Source organism: Phoca vitulina, unplaced genomic scaffold, assembly GCF_004348235.1.
Source record: "Phoca vitulina isolate PV1807 unplaced genomic scaffold, GSC_HSeal_1.0 scaffold4, whole genome shotgun sequence".
Lineage (NCBI taxonomy): Eukaryota > Metazoa > Chordata > Mammalia > Carnivora > Phocidae > Phoca > Phoca vitulina.
The window spans coordinates 4,195,859-4,218,654 of record NW_022589707.1 but is presented as its reverse complement, the minus strand read 5'-3'; the positions used below and the strand labels follow the sequence as shown (position 1 = coordinate 4,218,654).

Here is a 22,796-nt window from a genome sequence, read left to right as displayed (position 1 = left end):
CCCATTATGTCTGGCCCACTATTTCCTAGCTTGTCCAAATTATTGAACTTTTCTGAGCCTCACTTCTTCATATGTAAAATGAAGATTAATTTAGAGTGGTTGTGAAGATTAAGAGTTAATCCATGGAAAGCACTTAGAAAATGCCTGGCACACAGTAAGAATGATTTAAAGCTCTTCAGCTAAAATAAAAGTTATTACTAGAGAAGCTAAGTAATGTGCCCGAGGTTATCAGGCTAATAAGAGCTACAGCCAAAATTCAAACCCAGGGAGCCCAAGCTTTGTTCTTGGACAGCTACGTCTACAGCCTTCCACATATGCACATTTATGAAATGGAGCCAGACTTTGTCATAGAGAAAGTTCTCTACACAACCACATGACTCCCCTGCAGATTTTATTAATCAGCGTTAATTTGGTCAACCTGTATATTTTAAAAATGTATCACCGAAGCAGAAGAGGACAATTTGTGCTGCTTGCTAAAGTAAAGATGGGATTTGATTAAAGGAATAGGTTAGGAGAAGAATGTCTGAGAACACTGCTGAAAGAGAGTATGGCTATAGATACAAGGCAAAAAATGGTACTCTGTCTAAAGAAAGGAGAAATTAATCAAAGATTTGAACTAACGTTCTCTGTAAAACTGCATAAATTAAATAAGGGAAGGGGGCAAAAAGGGGGGTGATCCAAAATATAATAAGGAAAAACGACTGTGTATATAGAAATAATTAGTTCAACTGTCTTCATAAATACATCTCTAAATGTAATAAAGGTGTCAACAGATATTTAAATATTTGTATAATTTTGGATAAAAGATATGTTCTGAGGAAAGAGAAAACATACATTGATAAAGAAACCCAATAGGCTATATAAAATGTAACAATGTACTTATAAAAAAAAGTATAATATTTTTATATATGCAAAATATATAATGCATAAAGATTGCTATCCCTAATATACAAATAGTACTCCAAAGTGGTAAAGGAAACAAATCTAATAGAAAAAATTGTCAAAGGCTATTCACACCACACAAGGAAAAGTCACACAAGAAATACAAAAGGCACTAAGTACATGAAAATATGGTAGGTAAACTAATTACTTGTCAAGGAAATAAATATTAAAGCAATAGTAGGATACTGACGGACACAAGAACTTGTCAAAAATTAGGAGAAAGTGTTGCTAGCGTGAAGAAAAACAAGTACACTCACAGACCACTGGGTCATGAATGGAATACAGCTTACAGACCAGCAATCCCACTTGAGAATCTATGCTACAAAGAACAGTACATAGAATATCTGTACAATAACAAGGAGAAAAAAACTGAATGTTTAATAGTACTGGGAAGGTTAAATAAAATATAATGTCCACTAATAGGGAAATAGGCAGCTTTAAGATGAGTTGACTTCATCCTAGAATTGACAACTCTCCCAGAGGCAATGTCTACTCCATGTCAAGTGAAAAAAAGCAAGTTCTAGAGAAATGTATATGCTCTTACCTTGTTTGCGATTAAAAAAATGTTTTTACATACAAGCTGCACACAATTGGGGTGCCTGGGTGGCTCAGTCGTTAAGCGTCTGCCTTCGGCTCAGGTCATGATCCCAGGGTCCTGGGATCGAGCCCCACATCGGGCTACCTGCTCGGTGGGAAGCCTGCTTCTCCCTCTCTCACTCCCCCTGCTTGTGTTCCCTCTCTCGCTGTGTCTCTCTCTGTCAAATAAATAAATAAAATCTTTAAAAAAAAAAAAAAAACAAGCTGCACACAATTATTGTATACAACTTGATAAATTTAGAGATAAGGAGAGACATACCCATAAAACTATGACCATAATCTATGTCATAAACATATCCATCACCTCCAAAATTTCCTGTCCTATTAAATTTTATAAGAACAGTTAATATAAGATCATCAGCGCTTTATAGTTTTCAGTGTACTAGTCTTTCACTTCCTTGGTTAGGTTTATTCCTAAGTATTTTATTCTTTTTTGATGATTTTGTATGTGGAATGGTTTTCTTAGTTTCCTTTTCAGATACTTTGTTGGGTGTAGAAATGCAGCTGATTTTTGTGTATTGATTTTGTATACTGTAATTTTGCTGAATTCATTTATTCCAACAGATTTTTTTTTTATTGTGTGTGTAGTCATAAGGGTTTTAGAGATATAAGATCATGCCATCTGCAAACAGAGCTAATTTTACTACTTCCTTTATGATTTGGAAGCCTTTTATTTCTTTTTCGTGCATAATCACTCTGGCTAGGATATCTAGTAGCATGTTGAATACTAGTGATGAGAGTGAGAATCCTTGTCTTTTTCCAGATATTAGGGCAAACGTTTTCAGTTTTTCACCACTGACTATGATGTTAGCTGTTGGCTTTCCATATATGGACTTTATTGTGTTGAGGTAATTTGAGTTTTTAATCACAAAGGGGTGTTGAATTTTGTAGAATGCTTTTTATGCATCTATTGAGATGATAATGTGATTTTTATCCTTTATTCTTTTACTATGGTGTATCATGTTGATGATATGTTGATTCATCCTTGCATAGCAAGAATAAATGCCACTTGGTCATGGTGTCGGATTCTTTTAATGTGCTCTTGAATTTGGTTTGCTATTTTGTTGAGGATTTTTGCATACGTGTTCATCAGGGATATTGTTCCATAGTTTTCTTTTCGGATCCCTGGCTTTGTATCAGGGTAATGCTGGCGTGATTAAAAAAAAATATATATATATTCCTTCTATTTTTCTGGGAGAGTTTGAGAAGGATTAATTTTTCCTTAAAAACTTGGAAAAATTGATCTGTGATGCCATCTGTTCTGGCCTTTTCCTGTTGGAAGGTTTTTGATTACTGATTCCATCTTATTTGTTATTGATTTGTTTGGGCTATTTTTTTTTTTTTAAGATTTTATTTATTTATTTGATGGAGAGAGAGAGTACAAGCAGGGGGAGCAGCAGGGAGAGGAAGAAGCAGGCTCCTGCTGAGCAGAGAGCCCAAAGACTCAGGCTCGATCCCAGGACCCCGGGATCATGACCTGAGCCGAAGGCAGATGCTTAACCTACTGAACCACCCAGGCATCCCAAGGCTTTCTATTTCTTCTTGACTCAGTCTTGGTATGCTTTATTGTATGTTTCTAGGAATTTATCTATTCCCTCTGAGTTGTCCAATTTGTTGGCACATAATTGCTCATAATAGTCCTTTATGATTTTTTAATTTCCATAGCACTGGTTATAATGTCTCCTTCATTTATGATTTTGAGTCTTCTTTCTTTTTTTCTTGGTTAGGCTGGGTAAGGATTTTCAATTTGGTTTATCTTTTCAAAAAACAACTCTTACTTTCATTGATTTTTCTATCTTTTTCTCTGCTTCATTTTTTTCTGCTCTAATCTTTATTTCCTTCTTTCTATTAACTTTGGGATTAAGTTTGTTCCTTTTCTAGTTCTCTGAAGTGTAATGTTAGGTTGTTTGCGATCTTTTTTTAAATACAGAAGTTTATTACTATTAACTTCTCTTTTAATATAGCTTTTGCTGCATCCCATAAGTTTTGGTATTAGCAGTGTTTTAAAACAATAAAATAAAAACAAACAAAAATATCTGTAAACATATTCATATATTTTTGTATAAGCCTGAAGGAAATAATGGTAGTGAATGGATGAAGCTTTTGACACTGATTATCTAAGAGGATGGGTTTTTGGAGTTTTTTGAAGATTTTTTAATAAAATAACAAAAGAAAAACTAAAAGAGATAACTAAAACACCCAGAAAAAACAAAAATAACCAAAAATAATAATAAAGGAAATACAAATAAAATCTCCATATCATATAGTTAAAATAAAAATTACGGATACAGTGAGGAGAGAGATGATAGAGGGAAAACATGTAACTTTGCAAAAAACTTGAATTAGAGAAAAAGAAAAAAAAGGTACAAAAAAAGAGAAAGATCTGAGGGCTCTTACCCTAGATGAAAACTTCAATACTTCCTATATACCAGTCTCTGTATTTCATTCATGCATTTTATATTTATTAATTAGTAAAATTTTATTTAATTTTCATAACCACTCCATAAGGTTTTTATCATCCTAATTTTATGGTAGAAAGCCTGAGAGATATGAAGTCTGAGAGATATGAAGTAACATACACAGATATCACACAGATTCAAAATGTTCTCCCCTCCTCCTTTCTGAATTGAAGATAACCTTGCCTAGCATAGGGAAATTTTCTTGCTATACTTCCCTCACAAGATGCAATTCCACTTCTTCCAAAATTTTGGCTCTTATTTGAAAAATTGCTCTACTCGTATGCCCAACCAAGGCTGCATGGTAATCAAAGAGCAGTGTGAGTGCAGTGCAAAGTTACTCCACACCATAAGCTCTCAACCCCTAGGTAAGCTCTACTTATACTTTTCAAGTTTGCGATTTGTTTTAATGAATACAGAAGTGGTAAGGAGAGGCACAATAACAAAATCATATGAGCTTGCTGAAAGCATATTTTATTCTAGGCAGTGAGCAAACAAAACAATATTCAATTCTGTGACAGAGTGTTCTAACTCAATATCAGCAGTGCAAATTCTGTGGGTAAGAAATCAAAATATATGGACTGCTCTTTCTGTCTATGCTACAGGAATTGACCTGTAACCATGTAACCAGTTAGAAAGCCAGACAAAATATGTGAAACAATGATATCCAGACAGTAGAAAATAGGCAGCTGAGGACAGTGCTTGCTGAAACAAGTGAGATGAGCCCTATTATTGCCTCAGCTTTCTTCCTGGAGCCAGTTTCTAGCCAGTTTTCTAGTGAGGGAAAACTCAGAGACCTGTGATCTCCCCAAATGAGGGCACCAATTTTAAAGGAAGCTAGGAAATACAGGCTAGAGTACCTGAGAAAATAGAAGTACAGGGAGAAAGAGAGCTCTAGAAAGCTACAGAAAGAGTTCCTTGAGTGTTTGGACACATAATCATTTATACACAAATGAGAAGTCCAGCGTCGGGGGGAGGACCACCATAAAGCAATGGTCACAACAATTCCTAAAAATAAAATACAGCTGGGTAGAATCCATGTTCCTGTCATCAAGAGTACAGAGACATAGTAATAAAGAGGTCATTAAGTAGAGTCTCACATTAAAAGTAAGACTAAATTAGTCCCAGAACAAAAGTTGCGCTGGACCTACCACAAAAAAGCTTAAAATAAAGTTTCTAAAGTATCAAACTCACCCATAAGTTATTCAACCATGTCTCAGAACAAAAATCAACACTGTTAAAAGAATATAACAAATCTAGTAACAACTTCAAATTAAAAATGTATAGCATCCAATCAAAAATTATCAGGCAGGCAAAGAAGAAAACCATCAACTGGACACAGAAAAGACAAAGAGGCTGGTACTAACAGACAAGGTCATTAAAACAACTATTACAAACATGTTGCATACACTCAATTGAGAAGGTAAAAGCAAACATGAACACAAGAAGCGAGAAATGGAAGATATAAAATAACTACAAGAAACTTTTAGAAATAAAAAATACATTATCAGAAATGAAAAATATGCTGGAGAATTAACAGCAGATTAACCACACAAAGGTATAGCCAATAATCCAATGGTGGACATAAAATGGAATCATAAAAAAAAAAAAAGATTCAAAAGAAGGAAAAGGGGAGCAAATTTGTGGCTCAGTTAGTTGGGTGTCTGACTCTTGATCTCGGCTCAGGTCATGATCTCAGGGTCGTGAGTTCAAGCCCCACATTTTGCATGAAGTACAAAATGGCTGAAAGATTTAAAAAAAAAAAAAAAGAAGGAAAAGGAAGAAAAAAGAATGGAAAAAGTAGCAAAATATTAGATTTAAATGTAATCATATTGATAAATACATTAAATGTACATGCGCCAAATGCTCCAACTGAAAGACCTAGATTTAACATTAAATGAAAAAGACATGCTGTCTATAAAAAACTACAGACATAGATGGATTTAAGGTAAAAGCATAGCAAGAAATATACCATGCAAATACTCATAAAGAAAGCAGAGTGGATATATTATTATAAGACAAGGTAGACATCAGAACAAGGAATATTGGTAAAGATAAAGAAGGGGCAATTTCGTAATGATAAAATGATCATTTAATCAAAACAATTAGCCAATCCGTACACAATAAAAGAGCCCCAAGATACTCAAAAATGGAAAAAAAGAGACAAATCCTTATCATTTTCAACAATTCTCTCTTAGAAATTGGCAAAACAAGTAATTCAAAAGAACAGAATATACTTCTATTTTATTCTTTTAATGCTATCATGAATGTCATTGTCTTCATAATTTCATCTTCAAACTGTTCACTCCAAGTATGTAAAAATAAAATTGTTTTTATACTTTGATCTTGTTTCCTGAACCTTGAACTTGTTTATTAGTTTTAGTCATTTTTTTAGTAGTATACTTAGAATTTTCTATATAAAGAAGATCATATTATCTGCAAATAGAGATGGCTTTACTTCTTTTGCTATCAAGATGCCTTTCTAGTCTAACTGCCATTACTAGAAACTACAGAACAATGTCGAACAGAAGTACAAAGGCAGATTATCCTTTCCCTGTTCTTAATCTTAGAGAGTAACCATCCAGTCTTTCACTGTTAAATATGATGTTAATTCTGAGTTTTTTGTAGATGTCCTTTGTTAGTCTGAAGAAATTCCCTTCTACTCCTAGTTTGTTTAGTATTTTATCATCAAGGGTGTTGGATTTTGTCAAATATTTTTTGAGTCTCTTGAGATCATGTGATTTTTTTAAATTCTGAAATGATGTATCGCATTAATTGACTTCCAGAAGTTGAACAACGTTTTCATTCCTCAGACAAATCACACTTGGTCATGGTGGATAATCCTTTCTATACGTTGTTGGATTGAGTTTCCTAGTATTTTGTTGAGGATTTCTGCATCCATATTCAAAAAAAAATATATGGATCTACCGTTTTCTTATATTCTCATTGGTCTAGTTCTGGTATCGGGGAACAGGAGCCTTAGAAAATGAGTTGGGAAGCATTCCCTCTTCTATTTTTTCCAACGACTTTGAAGAATTGGCATTAATTATTCTTTGAATGTTTTGTAGAAATCAATGGTGCAGCCATCTGGACCTGGGCTTTCCTTTGAAGTAGTTTTGTTTTTTTTGTTTCTTCCAAATTACTAATTCAATCCCTCTGTTGCCATGAGGTCTATTCAGATTGCCTAGTCTTCTTAGTTTCATTCTTTTGTGTCTTTCTAGCAATCTGTGCAAAAGAAGTTTAATACTTTTTTTGAAACCTGACATTGTAAGGCAATAGTGCTCATCAGCAGATCTAATTCATCAGCAAATTCTGATACAATCTGTCAATACGATCTGTATCAGAATTTGCTGACTTTTCGTAGAAACGGACAAACTGATTTTAATTTTTTTTTAATATTTTATTTATTTATTTGACAGAGTGAAAGAGAGAGAGACAGAATGAGCAGGGGGGAGGGGAAGGCAGGGGAAACAGACTCCCCACTAAGCAGGGACCCCAGGATCATGACCTGACCAGAAGGCAGACGCTTAACCAACTGAGCCACGCAGGCGCCCTGACAAACTGATTTTAAAATTCATATGGAATTAATTGTAAGGAACCCAGATAGGCAAATTAATAATGAAGAACAAGGTAGGGGGACTGTTACTTCTCAACTTCAAAACTTACTAAAAAGCATGGTAATCAAAATGGTGTGATAATGGCACCAGGCTAGATATACAGATCAATGGAATAGAAATCATAATGTACCAAAGAAATTCATACATCTATGGTCAACTGATTTTTGACAAGAGTACCAAGATCATTCAGTAGGGCAAGAACTGTGGTCTCAACAAAACACCTGTCAAAAATGGCTGGAATAACTGGATAGCTATACAAAGAAGAATGAAGTTAAACTCTTATTTCACACTACGCATACAAAAAATTAAAATGGTTGAGAGATCTAAATATAGGAGCTAAAACTATAAAACTTTTGAAGAAAACAGAGGTAAAACCTCATTTTGGATTTGGCAAAGAATCTTATATATGACACCAGAATCCTGAGCTACAAAAGAAAGAGTTAAACCAGACTTCATCAGAATTTAAAACTTTTGTGATTCAAAAGATATTATCAAGAAAGTAAAAAAACAGCCTGAAAAATGGGAGAAAATATTTAATTCATAACTTTTGACCTCATATCTTAATTTCCAAGAATCTACTTTAAGTGCCAAGAACTCAAAGTTTTACTTATAAAACTTGTCTAAGATTTACTTATCAATGTTATAAAAAATTATGAACATACGTTTCTGATATATGAAGACTGATAAAGAACGTAACATAAAATATTTAATGACATGATAATGTGTTCATAATACAATGTTAAAAAAACAGGTGTGATGTAAAACAGTATATACACAAAAATCCCTATTTTATTACATGTGCACACACTCAGCAAGAGAGAAACATGCTTATAAAAATATGAAATTGAAAAAGATATGTAAAAATATCAATACTGAGAACCTAGGTGATTTCAAGTTATTTTTATTTTTTCTTTGTATCTTCCTGTATTCCCCAAGTTCGTTATGATGAACTTGTTATCACTTCTGTAAGGAGGAGGGTGGGTGAGGGTGGGGAACGAGGTACCTTTAAGAGAAAGGAACATACAGGGGCGCCTGGGTAGCTCAGCTGGTTAAGCATCTGACTTGATTTCAGCCTAGGTCATGATACAGGGGTCATGAGACTGAGCCTTAAGATTCTCTCCCTCTGTCCCTCCCCCACTCACATGCACTCTGTCTCTAAAAAAAAAAAAAAAAAAATATATATATATATATATATATAAAGTTAAATCAATAATCAAAAGGTAAATACTAAATAGTACAGATTTGGTTCATTTAAATGAATTGATTTTTCTATTGCTATTACTTGTAATTGTGATTTCGTTAAAATTATTTGTATAGTTTTAAAATTGAACAAATAAGTACAGTTTGGTTCAGACTTTTGCTATATATGATTTGGCTAAAATTGTTGGTTTTGTTAACCATTGCCACCTATATCCTAACTCGACTCCATCATATTAAAGCATCAAAATACATCAGGGCTATTCATGACCATCAACCATTTCTCCCCACCACATCAGGAGGACATGTCGGTGAACAGCTGCTACACTGAGGAAATTCACCATGAAAGCCCTATTACTGGTAATAGGGATCATAAGACCACACTCCTACGCGAAAATGTTCTTTTCACTGACTGATATAATGGTAAGATGACAGAAACTATAGTTGTTTTTCTTGCTCCTAACACATGGAACTGCTCTCTAGTTACTAATAACCCACTAATGTACAGCCTAGCAGGAAAAAATTGAATACACACTAGAGGCCGCTAGTGATAAATAAGTGAATTTTGCATGAAGTAAAAAACATGATGAGAGCAGTAGAAAGAAAACTGCCTTCTAAGCTTCTAGCTTCAGCTGCTTTTTAAGTACTATGCTTCAAATCACAAAACATTTTTTTTCCATCTATAAACTTCTAATTTTTTTAGTACAAACTAAATCTGGGCAAATTTCCTCTTAAAAAGAAAAATCAAGGGAATTTTGTAATAATTTTTATTATTGTATTCTTAAAGCAAAGTTGTGCTTTTAAGCAATGAAACCTTTTTACATAGTACAAATTAGAAAAAAAAATATTCTCCTAATTGTCACAAAGATTCAGATCAAGTAAAGAAAACCTTGTTGTGTGATGTAAATTTGTCTTGCTAATAGTTCATTGAGAGGAAGATATTTTTAAAAGCAAAAGAGATCTAAAAAATATCACAAGTCTCGCAGAAAAATCATGAATCTTAAGAGGGGAATTTTAAGGAGTATACTTAGAAAAATATGTATGATAACATGAACTCAGAGAAAAACAGAATATGATTAAAAGCAAGCTTTTCTAAAACTAAGAAAGCGTACACTCTACCCCCTTTATTTTTTTTGAGAGAGCGCGTGTATGTGCAGGTGGGGGGGGGCAGGGTCAGAGGGAGAAGGAGAGAGAGACTCCCAAGCAAACTCCATGCTCAGTGTGGAGCCCCACCCGAGGCTTCATTTCAGGACCCTGAGATCATGACCTGAGCCGAAATCAGGAGTCAGATGCTTAACGGACTGAGCCACCCAGGCACCCTACTATACCCTTTTCTAAAATTTTGTGAGGAATTTTCTAAAAATTTGTGAGGAATGTTAAATGTAAAAATACATGAGAGGTATTTTTATCATTTACACATGATAGGTAAACATTGACTTCTTTTTTTTTTTTATCATTTACACGTGATAGGTAAACATTGACTTCCTTTTCACCAATATTAAGAGAATGAGGGGGAAAAAAATCTCATATATAGGGGCATTTTGTATCACAGTAAGTTTTAAGTTAGAGAGGTACCTATGGCAGGGGAAGTGTGAAGGAGATTACTGGAGACCCTTAGCCTGATCCTAGGACATGGTGACGGCACCGGCAGCCAGAGAGAAGGTGTTGGGGCGGGGGGGGGGGGCATTTGTGAAGATTTTGTTTGTATTTGTATTTGCATTTGGCTGTCCCTACTCATGTTTACAGAGGCTAACACGGTGTGAATCTTGATACTAGGCAAAGACGGCTCCAGAAACAAACAGGAGTCACGTATTTACTCACGCCACCCCTACAAACAAGGGCCTGGTCAGATTTTCCCTTACCCACCTCAGCTTGGTCAATCATAAACTCTTACACAAGAAAAGACAAGCCACTGGGAATTCATCAGCAGCACCCAGTGTCCAGCTCACAGAGGGAGTGCAAGCCCTCACTTGTTCTAAGAACACAAATGTACTGTGGATTTGGTTTCCAGCTTCTGGCATATTTCTTCCCAAGCCCAACTCTCCAGTCTTCCCAGTTATTGTTAATCATAATATTTTTAATTGATTTTGTTGCTGTTGTTTACATTGGTCAGAGTTTTTCTTTCCTTTACAACCAGGAACCCCCACTGATACAAAATAATAATAATAATAATAATAATAATAATAATAATTATTTCCTAACAATGTTAACAGGAGAGCTTTTAATATCAGTCTCTGATTCTTGTCTTAAATAAAAGTAATTAAGAATTACTTTACTGGGTCAAAAATATGCTTTCATACTATGAAAGTAGAATACATTAAATTTTTATGGAAGAGCATGTCTAATCATTCTAACTATTAAGCATATAGTGACCTATTTACTGGGGATGAGAGCGTGAAAAAGCCAGAGACAATGCAATGCTTTCACTGGGGTGACAGGCTGGCAGGAACATGCAAAGAGGTGATTCCAGTGTGTTCTGATAAATGTTAAGGGAAGCAATGGATAAGAGAACATCCCAGAAGGACACTGACCATAACCTGTTAAAGCAAGAAATCTAGCCACCAAATACCCTTATCTAGTTCATTCCGGATTTGTCATCTATTGGCTTATCTGTGAGGAAATTATTATTTTCAGGGAAAACCATCTAAAAGGAGTAATACTGCTCAATGAAAATATTTATCATTTTTTATTTGTCAAATTTGGTCCTGTGTGCTAGAGTTATTTCCCAAGATAAACAAGAACAAGGAATTTTGTCTAATTAAGTAGAAATACCGATAGACAATTTCAACATAATGTGGGATGATAGTCAAGGATTGCTTAGAAAAATTTAATTTCTGCCTGACTTAGGTCTACGGAAACTGGTAGTTACCAGCAAAGACTTCTGGGGAAACACAACACATGAGCCAAGTTTTGAAGGGATTATAATACTTGGAAGAAAGCAGAAGAAAGAGGGATGTTATAAATGAATTTTAAAAGAGGTTTTTTTGTTTGTTTGTTTGTTTTTTAGAATAGGGGTCTTAAAAGTTAATCAGATACAGTGTTCTGTAAAAAAGTATCTCCATGTGATGTTAAAACTAACTCCTTGGCATTTCAGTGGGCATGTCAATGGTTTTTAAAATAATTGACCGAGTAGGAAACCAATATTTAGAGAGGACACCAATATTTTAAATAATCATTGCTGAGGAGCACTAATGCTTAAACAACCACTCCCTCCAGGGCCCTTCCTGCCTTATGGAGCACACCCCAGGTGTCAGCATCCATGCATGGTACCCAGCACAAATACCCACAACCAGACATCCAAAGCCAAAAACAGAGCTCATAGATCTAAACCCTGTGGGATGAACACCTTCTTCCCTACAGTCTGAGCAAAGCACAGCTGATCTCATTCAACAGAAGTGCTAAGTACAATTCTAAATTCTACAATTTGGAGAGTAAGTCAACATTTTAAATATTCATGACTTATCATTATTATTATTACACTTGATCTTAGCCAAAAGGCCGAGAAGCGATTATTATTATTATTATGATTATACTTCCTATCAACCTGGGCATTTACATACTAGTGTCTCCTTGCTCATCATTTAAGTTCCCTTCCTCTGACTTTCTGAGAAGAAGCTCTCTTCTATTGCCCAGGTCATACAATATCTAGACATAAGCATATTAGACATAATATACATGTACACATTCAAATATGTGTGCATATATAAATTTACACACAATGATTTTTTTCTTAGGGTGGTAAAATGTTTTCTGTTTTAAGTAGTCTTTCTGAGACTCTTCAGTATATTCTTGAATTCCCGGGCTAGAGGCAAAATTGAAGTCTTCAAGGAATACAGTCTCAAATACCTCTCAGATCTCTAACCCAGAACTATAAGTGAAAGTCCAGAGCTTATCTTGGTATAAGTGCCATTTTGGTATATTCCCCCAAAATTTATTAACTAGTCCTTGCTTTAAATGAATTCTAGCTGTCACTTTTCTGACCCTTATTAATAGGAAGGCTACAGCTGGCTCAGGTCCACCATCAACTCAAGTTTTATGTCTTTTAATGATGTGTCAACAAATAATGCATGCTGTCTTGTTGTTGGAGTTATTTTGCTTACTCTTGGTCTGATAATACAAAACCCAAATTTTAATAATGAGAACACTCCACAGAAGCACCTAGGTGTATGTGTGCAAGCATGCATTTATGTGCACACACTTAAGTATGAACAGACAGGGACCATTCTAAAACCTTTTAATAAACAACATATGTATACACACATATTATGTGACTATTCTCAATTATTACTAACTCAGCAATCTAATAATATATTGAAAATAAGCCAAAAAACTTGAAAAACATGAGCTCTTAAATTGTAGTAACAAGTGCTAAAACTATTCAACTTTCTTTTCAAAAAGCAAAACTAAAAGAGCCATGTGTTAACTCAAAACTTTTGACAGATGATCCAGGTTTCTCTGAAAAACCATCTGAGGGTAATTTATTTCTGAAGACCTCATCCACAGTGCAGGAAAGGAAAAGGGTTTTGTCAGGAACATGCTGTATGAAATAGAATAGCCATAAAGCACAATGCCTCTGATTAAATTTAGTTGTAAACTGACTTCCTGCAGCTGCTTAAAATGATTTCGCTTTGAAAATTTATTCTGACTTCATGCATGATCTGACAAACATAGCATCTATGCATACACATTCTGCCCCCAACCCCTGAAATGATTCAGAGCTATGCATGGATAACTTTGAGATCTCTGATTTATAGCATTTGATAACCAACAGACTAAAATATATTACAAAACTAATTCAATCAACAATTCAAGATAAATATGCCCTCACAGTTTATTGTGTAGGGTTCTTTAATAACAAGACTCCTATTACAAATTTTCTTTTAAATGTGCTAATCATTTTTACCTTCCATCATTTTGATTCAAAGACCCAATAATGTTGACATGCTTACAGAGCTTAGTAATTTGATTGCATAAATATTTTTTAATAGAAACTTGTCAAAGCAAGTGATTAAAATTCTTAAGGCTAGGCTTAGAAGAAATCAAGGTAAACCAATGATCTTTGGATTTCCTTAAGCAAGTACACACTTGTTTCCTTTCTATGTATGTTCAAGCATACTGAAAGTATATTTTTTTAACTATGCCAAGAAATTCATAAACATTAGTTAAAATAAATCCCAATCACTGAGAAAATTAGTCACAGGTTGACTGAAATCAATTGTCATATATATTAGAGGTTATTGAGATCACAATATCCGCTCAGATCCTTGACACCAATTTATTCCATAACAATTTTATATTTATTGTCTTATTCCATAAAACACTAACAGTACTGAGCAAGCTTTTGCAAGATTTTCACTAAGATACATTAGAATATAAGCATTATATATGAATCTCTACTACTATTTATCTCACTTCTAGGGTGGAAGTGACAACTTTGAAAATTATGTTTGGCTCTGGCTAAAAGAACTAACATTCCTCCCAAAGAATCACTTGAAAAAAGTGGTAATAGATTCCAACCAAAAGGATAATTCTTAAGAATCAGGTCTATCAATGCGTTCAATGAACAAACAAGATTGTGGTGTACCCACATAATAGAACACCACTCAACAGTGAAAAGGGACAAACTACTGATATACACAATCACATGGATCAATGTCAGAAGCATTTGGTAAGTGAAAAAAGTCACATACATAAGACAACAAGCTGAATGACTCCATTTATAGGACATTCTAGAAGGTTTCAGGAACGAGAGTATAGGAGTTGGGGACTGATGCAAAGGGACAGGAAGGAACTTTTCAGGATGATGGACATGTTCTATTCTTGACTGCTGGTGGATATACTTGTATACTGCTACAAAACTTACTGAATTGAATGCTTAAAACGGATAAATTTTATCATATGAAATTATACCTGAACAAAGATGATCAAAACCAAAAGAAGAACCAGAGAAGCTTAAACACTATATTCCTTCATTCCAACCACAATATGAAAAGAGCTTACAACCTTTCTAGGAAGTTGCACAATTACCACATGCAAAGTATTAACTGTGAGAGAACATTTACAGCTATTGTCCAAAACCAGATGATAGATATATTCAACTATCCTGTAATTCATCATATCGTAACTTTGAAGGGCCACCGTCTACCCTCTTGGCTTATCCAACTCCTTTGTAACCAGCCCAAGTAATACATTTCTTCTTCATACAAATCTTCAAGATTGCTCTGAATATTCCAGAAGATCCTGATCTTTCCCTGAAATGTCACAGATGGAGAAATCACAGCCCGAGGAAGTGAAATTACTTGCCAAAGTCTCATAGTAATGAAGTCGCAGAATCAGATTTTGTATCCCAACCTAACTGAAAAATCTGTGCGTGTCTTCTCACTACACAGTTCCCAACATGGAATTCCTGCTATCTGCAGTGAATGGAGAGGGAAGACACAATCGTTAAGTTATTCATATGGAGACAGACAGACAGGTCACTGGTTCCTTTAAGAGTGTGCCCGGTACCGGCTGCCAGGTGCCTGGTTTAATGATAATGACAAGGGCTTTTGAGGCTGATCTAGAACAGCTAGAATCCCACATTACTCGGTTATTGAAATCATAGTCTGAAGTTGGCTTAGCTAGGACACAGTGAGTTTTAGAGCCACAACAGTCTGATTCCCACTGGATCACTCCGAAAAGCAGTATTGATCTGCTCGTAAGAAAGCTGCAAGAATATATAAAGCTAGGAAGTCTGAAATCCAAACTGAGAAAATTAATGGTCTGATTGGAATAAGAGATTGGGAATGAATCCTTTTTTTTTTTAAGATTTTATTTGTCAAAGCGGGGGAGGGGGGCAGAGATAGAGAGAGAAACAGGCTCCCCGCTGAGCAAGGAGCCTGATGTGGGGCTCGATCTCAGGACCCCAGGATCATGACCTGAGCTGAACACAGATGCTTAACTGGATGAGCCACCCAGGCGTCCCTGAATCCTTCTTTTCTATTTGAGCACCACAAGTTCCCCCTCATCCCACCTCGTTAACACCTGTTTACATGAATGGTCATCTGTGTGATTTCAGGGAATTTTTACGGGATGCTACTCTTTTAAATTCAACAGAAAGCAGCTCTTAAACATCTGAGATAAATTAGATCATCTGTGGGACTTCCCATTCAGGATGCTGTATTCATCAATTATTCTGAGAAAACTAACCAAAAAACAACATCCCCGCCTCTCATTTCAAGTCCCTATATACTAATGATACCAAAATTCACAGCTATTCCTCAGACTAGTACGCAGATGAGTTTCAGAGTCTCTGCGTCCTTTAAAATCACAGAAAACACAAGTAGCAAGGATATTCATGTTACTCTCAAAATACCAATGAATTCAAAGGCAAGAATCTTCATGATAAAAGACTCATTGAGATAGTAATGAGGACACAATGTAAATATAAGACATTCTGAAAATAAGTGGGACGAATTCTATATGTGATTTCAGACAAAACGGGCACGATTATTGCATAATTATAAGGTATTACATTGTAGATATGGACATTAAATAAACAAATACAAACAAGCCAAGCAGTGGTCCACAAACCATACTTGGCTTTTTAAAACTTGGATTTTTTTCCTTTTTCTTTGTGTGGCTTCTCAGTTAAAAATGCAACTAATAGGAATCATGTTTAGTCACCTATATCCAATTAGCGTTACTGGTTAGGGTTTGTATTTAATGAGATTTACTTCAAGGATTTAATTCCCACATGAGGCAGTTAGTTTACTCATCTCCCTATTAGCCACCCTATCCAGGCCAGCCATGTTCCTAAGTATCAGAGTATGAATCACTGCAAACATATTATTATAATGAGAAAAGCAACGGAAAGTACATTTTCTTATTGAACATCTTCATATACAGTCAAATGAGTTATTTTGAAATCTGGACAAAAATAATGGTACTCACTCCACAAACCTCGTAATCTGTTTTGCTTTCTAATGTGAATAAAAATGTTGTGTGTTCTCTTTCTTATTAGTGTCTAGCCCAATCCAATAAGAGCAATCAATATATAAATCTGTATTTTTTTCACAAGCATTTTAGATGGTTCTTATGGTCACAGCAGAGTTGGAAGCACTGTGTTAATATCTGTTCACAGCTCTGGTTCATGTACTTACATTCATGAGCTATACCTACCATTAAAGAAATAGTACTCAGTACTAGATTCCTTGCCAGCAAGCCAGCTACAGGCATGAAACGCAATACCCAATTCATAATCTTGGCCTCATGGGCATCATGCTCTTCCCTGAACTAACCAGCCCAGGCCCTGTTTAGAGTATTTTTCACACACTGTCCATGTCAGGTCTTAGGGAATACGGTCAGAGGAATCCATAAAGTTAAAAAATAAAGAACCATAAAATGTTAAGAATTTAAATTGTTTCCTAGGCTGTCACTATTGCCATATTCTTTGATAATTCATCCAGTCCCTAGACATTAGCATTCCCAATCTCAAAGGAAACATGCTCTCTTCCTATAAGCAACCAGCTGCTTTCAAAGAGCGGCTCCAATATTAGGAGCCTGAAGTTAAAAATTCTGATGCCATAAAGATGTATTTTACATCGTTTCAAACTACATATATTTAATTCACACCTGCAGTATGTTGAATAATATTTTTATTTTATTTTTTTGCAGCAAGGAGGTGATTTCTCAAACTATAAACATTTCAGTACATTTAATAACACATATGATAGAAGTGGAACTAAATTTCACAGCTAGTCTACTTATATCTAGACTATAAATTCTTATGTTTGCAAAGAGGTTGAACTATAAACATGTTGGCAATGAGCTGGATTTAAATTTGCTTTCAAATGTATTCTCGTATCTAAAAATAGCTCACCAGGCAAAGATCAGGAAAACCAGACAGCACAGATAAGAAATCATTAAGAGTAAGTTATTTATCTCCTAAAATATATGTGTGTGCATAACTCAGAAGTTACTAAGTTAAATTATACTTAGCTTTACTCAACACTACTACAAAAATCTCACTTCTACCACAGCATGTATCATTTGTTTTTATGAGGTCAATTTTTATTCATTTAAATGGAGTTTTATTTTAATTAATGCTCAAAGTCCTCACAGATACCGATATTTGATAATGCTACTTAATGAAACTTCTGAAATAGTAGAATGAGGGTTTTTGAGTTTTTTTCTACCAAAAAGTTTTTTTTATTCAAATTCAACTAGCCAACATATAGTACATAATTAGTTTCAGATGTAGAGTTCAGTAATTCATCAGTTGCATATAACACCCAGCACTCATCACATCACGTGCCCTCCTTAGTGCCCATCACCCAGTTACCCTATCCCCCCACCATCTCCCTTCATCAACCCTCAGTTTATTTCCTAGAGTTAAAAGTTGCTCATGGTTTGTCTCCCTCACTGATTTCTTCCCATTCAGTTTTCCCTCCATTCCCCTATGACCTTCCGCACTATTTCTTATATTCCACATATGAGTGCAAACTGTATGATAGTTGTCTTTCTCTGACTGACTAGAATGACAGGTTTTTAAATAAGAGTATGATTGGCCTAGTTCTTCTAGGAGATACACTCAAAACTAAGAAATAACACAACATAACATGGTTCAGCAACTCTCTCACTGATGTGGTTTTCTGTTAATTTTGAAGTAACATTAATAGTCATCATTCATCAAGGAGAGAATAAAACAACCTGAAGAGCAGAATTAGTGGTATTTTGGACACGGACTAAAAGAAAGCGTACCTCTCCCTGTCTCCTTCCATGGCGTCATATAAGCGGTTAGCACCTCCATCGGCACAGGCTCTTAGAAGAGCTTCAAATAGAAAAAAACAACATTTCAATATAAGCAGCTTAGAGCAGTACCTCACAAATGATAAACCAATGATTAAAAAGCAGGCACTCAGAGACACACGCAGCCACGCCTTCCTCTTTGGATCTTTTCACATTCAGGCAGAGGCTGTCGCGCTGCAAGTGATCTACGTACCACACACTCAAGACAGAATCCCCTAAGACAGTGTATTTCCTTTTTGTGGCCTTTTCAATTCCTCTTATTAAGTAAAAGGGGAAAAGTGTAGAGGGTGTCTTCAATTTCTCTTGAAGCTTGTTTTTCCTTCTTTACAAAAGATAGGCCTCACGCTCAGTAAGGGACAACAGGACATAGGTATCACTTTATGGTATTACTTTATTAACTTCTACAGACGTTTTCTATTTATGGCAGGTATGGGTTTCCATATTTTGTTTTGATATAAAAAGTTTCTTTTAAAAATAAAAATCAAACATAACATTGTAAGTTTATTTTACAATATTAATAATCTAGATAATGTGTGAACACTGTAAAAAAAAATTGTGAGGTGGCATAAAATTAAAATTTGGGAAATACTAAGATATTTGAGTAAGACTGGCTGTCTCTCCAACTGGGTCTCTCCAACTGGGGCTTTTAAGTCTTGCTTTCACTGCAAGATTTGATGCGGCTGATGAACTGTTCCTTGAAATTCTCTTAGTCCATGGACTACTATTTTGTTGTTGTTGTTACTTCTCTAATTTCCAATTTTCCTAGAAATGTTCAATATCTTAGCATCAGTTCTTTCTTCTTCTTTTTTCAATATCCTTTACCTAAAGTTTTCAGATCAAACTTTATTTTTTTATCCTGGGTAAGGATAGTGAATGCGATCATGTCTGAGATTCCGATTCCTCACCCCAAACAAACAGAAGCCTGTCTCCTGTCCCCATGTAGCTGTTAAAACCAAAGTCACTAGACCCACAAAATCAGCAAACACCTTGGGACCAGCAGCTTTGGAAGAAACACACTACTCTCTTGAGCTACTTCTTCGATTCATGCCACTTAAGAAATCCCTTTCCCTTTCTGCAAATTTACACATTTAAAAGTGTTTATAATACTTACCTCCAAACGTCTAAGTATTTAAAAGCAGGAGGATATGGTAGAAGATATCAAATTAGCCATATTGGCAGAAATAAAAGTCCTAATGTGTTTTCTACTAATCCATAATATGTGAGACTATTTTCTGTGTTTCATGTTTTATCAGAAATAAAACAGGCCAAGTGGCAAAAATATATTCCTTTTTTGCTTCAGCTTCCTCATCTGTAGGTGGGGATAATATGGCTTAGAGTTATTAAGTAATTAATGATTTAATAATTGTATATGTTGTTCATCAGAATACCAGAATACAGTAAGCATTCAATCAACATTGGTCCTCTTCCTCCATTTTTGTTAGAATGATTATGAAGTCTAAAAAGCTTACTTATGTTCCTGGACAAGGAAAGCCTAAGCTGCTTAAATAGTGCATGACAAAAATAATAATTTTTACAATGATATTTAAGAGGGACATCTCATTTTACCTATTACCTACAATACACATTTCCTTAGGAGGAATGGCAGCCAAATTCAAATTAAGCCACAAGCATAACTTGCAGAAGATCACAGAATATTCTGCACATATCCTAAATATCAAAACCTAAAAGTTCAAAAGCATCAAAAGCTAAAATAGGTCTCACATCTAAAATATGGCATAAAACAACTGAATTGGGAGATTGAAAAGACTGATAAATAGAAACAGATGGTGAACTATCAGCGATTACCCTCCGAGTATATAAAACAATTATCTGTAAACAAAATTTACAAGTATATGAAATCTTTTTATATAAAAATTGATTCACCCAAGTAATATGAAAATCTAAGAAACAGGTTTTAGTGGCTAAGGATCATCAAACAGAATGAGTTGTCAACTTCACAGTGTGGTATTATTCTACAAAGATCAGTTGAATTCAACATTTATACCTGTTATGTTCCAGGCCCTAAACGCAATAGCAAAACGAATAACAAACAGATCTAGTACCCCAGGCTCACAACTGAGCAGAAGAGAGACCAAAGCAAATACACACGATGCACTGTAGACTCTGAGGAGTGCTAAAATAAGAGCAACAAAATGCAACGGAAGACAAGGAAGGGAGAGATTAATTTTAGTAAACATCTATAAAATTGCTTATCAGTAAATCTACCTCTGTTAAGATTAGTGTTACTTTCACAATACCAAAACTTTCTCTAATGTCTGTTACTTCCTATGCCTAAATTTAAATTGACACTTTTAGAGCGGTTTACGGAAAGAGAAATATTTAGATCACAGGAAGCAAATTTGTCCACATCTATTCTTGTTTTAAATGGCAAAGGGAGCGAAAATAACCAGGAGGAAATCTATAGACTTTTTTCTCATTACCTTTCAGTTGACAGTAGGGGTACAATCCTGCTGAAAGGAAAAACAAGTTCCCGTCTGTCCCTAAAACTATTTTGTCTTCAATAAAGTTTGACTAAGAAAAAAAATGTTTTCTACCATTTTTAAATTTTAGTAATAAAATGTTTTAGCTAGTTTGAAGTACTTTCCACATATGTAAATAAAATTATATTTGAAAAATAAAGTATTTCAAGCATAAATAATGTTGGCATGAATTCACTGATAGCACTTGAAAAATGAGTTGCAAGCATTACCGTCAATGAAAGTAACAAACTAAAAGAAATAGAAGTAGAAGGTACTCTTTCATAAAATATTTTTTATAAGTCATAATGAATCAGCCTCAAAAATCTGTTCACTCCATCATTTAAATTGTTCCAAACTTTAAGAAATAGAAGTTAGTTCATGAGTTATCTTGTAATGTAAAATTTTCATTGGCGTATATACAGCAAAAGTTTTGCATATTTGTCAAATATTATAACTTCAATGGTTGAGCAATTATTTACTATGCATCAGGCTGATATACAACTAAAGACCAAAATACATTAAAATCATTAACTTTATATATTGGTACTACCAGTAAGTATATTAAATGCATCTGAAACTAACAATTTTTTTTAAACTGGTATAAGTAAATGTTACTGACAGATAATGAAGGGCTCCGTTCAACATCAGAGGTTAATTGGCTATTTCATTAATTTTTGTTGAATAAAGTTGGACAGAAATAATCTGACTTTCTCAACAGTAGACTATTACATTAGTTCCAAGTATTAAAATGTAAGAAAAGTAAAATAAATCAAAGAAGCATTTTTCAGTTTAACTGAAAGAAAACTAGATATCAAAGATTTCAATTCTAGGGACGCCTGGGTGGCTCAGTCGTTAAGCGTCTGCCTTCGGCTCAGGTCATGATCCCAGGGTCCTGGGATCGAGCCCCGCATCGGGCTCCCTGTTCAGCAGGGAGCCTGCTTCTCTCTCTCCCACTCCCCCTGCTTGTGTTCCCTCTCTCGCTGTCTCTCTGTCAAATAAACAAATAAAATCTTTAAAAAAAAAAAAAAAGATTTCAATTCTAATCTAGATCACCCACTTATTAGTCCTATGACTTTGAGCTAATCCAAAGCCTGCTGATTCTAATGTAAAATAAAAATTATTATATATATTTTACCAAATTCACAGAATTTTTCAGGGACTAGAGGGAGACAACATAGACAAAACTAGAAGGAAGCATTCTCTCTCTCACATACTGTTGATGACAGTTAACTTTGAGGAACAGTTTGGCAGATTAATGAAAATTTAAATGTACATCTCTCTGATCCAGAAATTCTATGCAGCCTACGTAAACACTTGCCCAAATTCACAAGGGCATATGTATAAGGATATTCATTGTGATAATATGTGTATCATGAAAAACTACTAGAGAACTTAATGGGTCACCAGTTGAATATTGGTAAAATATATCATAACCATAGTAGGGAACTATAAAAAAAAAAGGTAGCTCTTACATGTATTTGTATGTTACCTCTTATGAGATATATTGTTATATAACCCTTTAAATAACTTGAAATAACCCTTGGTCAAGTCTTCCTTGCAATAGCAACTCAGAGAACATACAGGAATATACCAAATCCAAGAAAACTAAGAATCAGGCAAAAGTTACTTTATCAAGAATGTGTATCTGGGGCGCCTGGGTGGCTCAGTTGGTTAAGCGACTGCCTTCGGCTCAGGTCATGATCCTTGAATCCCTGGAT

The 22,796-nt window shown here is 34.8% G+C and overlaps 1 protein-coding gene across 6 annotated transcripts in view; it reads right to left on the bottom strand.

Annotated features, from left to right (window-relative positions):
- The window catches only part of TPK1 (thiamin pyrophosphokinase 1), a 325,993-nt gene that overhangs the window by 188,328 nt on the left and 114,869 nt on the right, over positions 1 to 22,796 (bottom strand). For 5 of the 6 annotated variants that reach the window (XM_032401396.1, XM_032401394.1, XM_032401393.1 and 2 more), the window contains exon 4: positions 18,551 to 18,620. The exons of the other annotated variant lie outside the window; for it this stretch is intronic. In XM_032401396.1, coding sequence (XP_032257287.1) covers positions 18,551 to 18,620 — 70 coding nt within the window. The remainder of the gene's footprint in view (positions 1 to 18,550; positions 18,621 to 22,796) is intronic. 6 annotated transcript variants of the gene reach the window in all.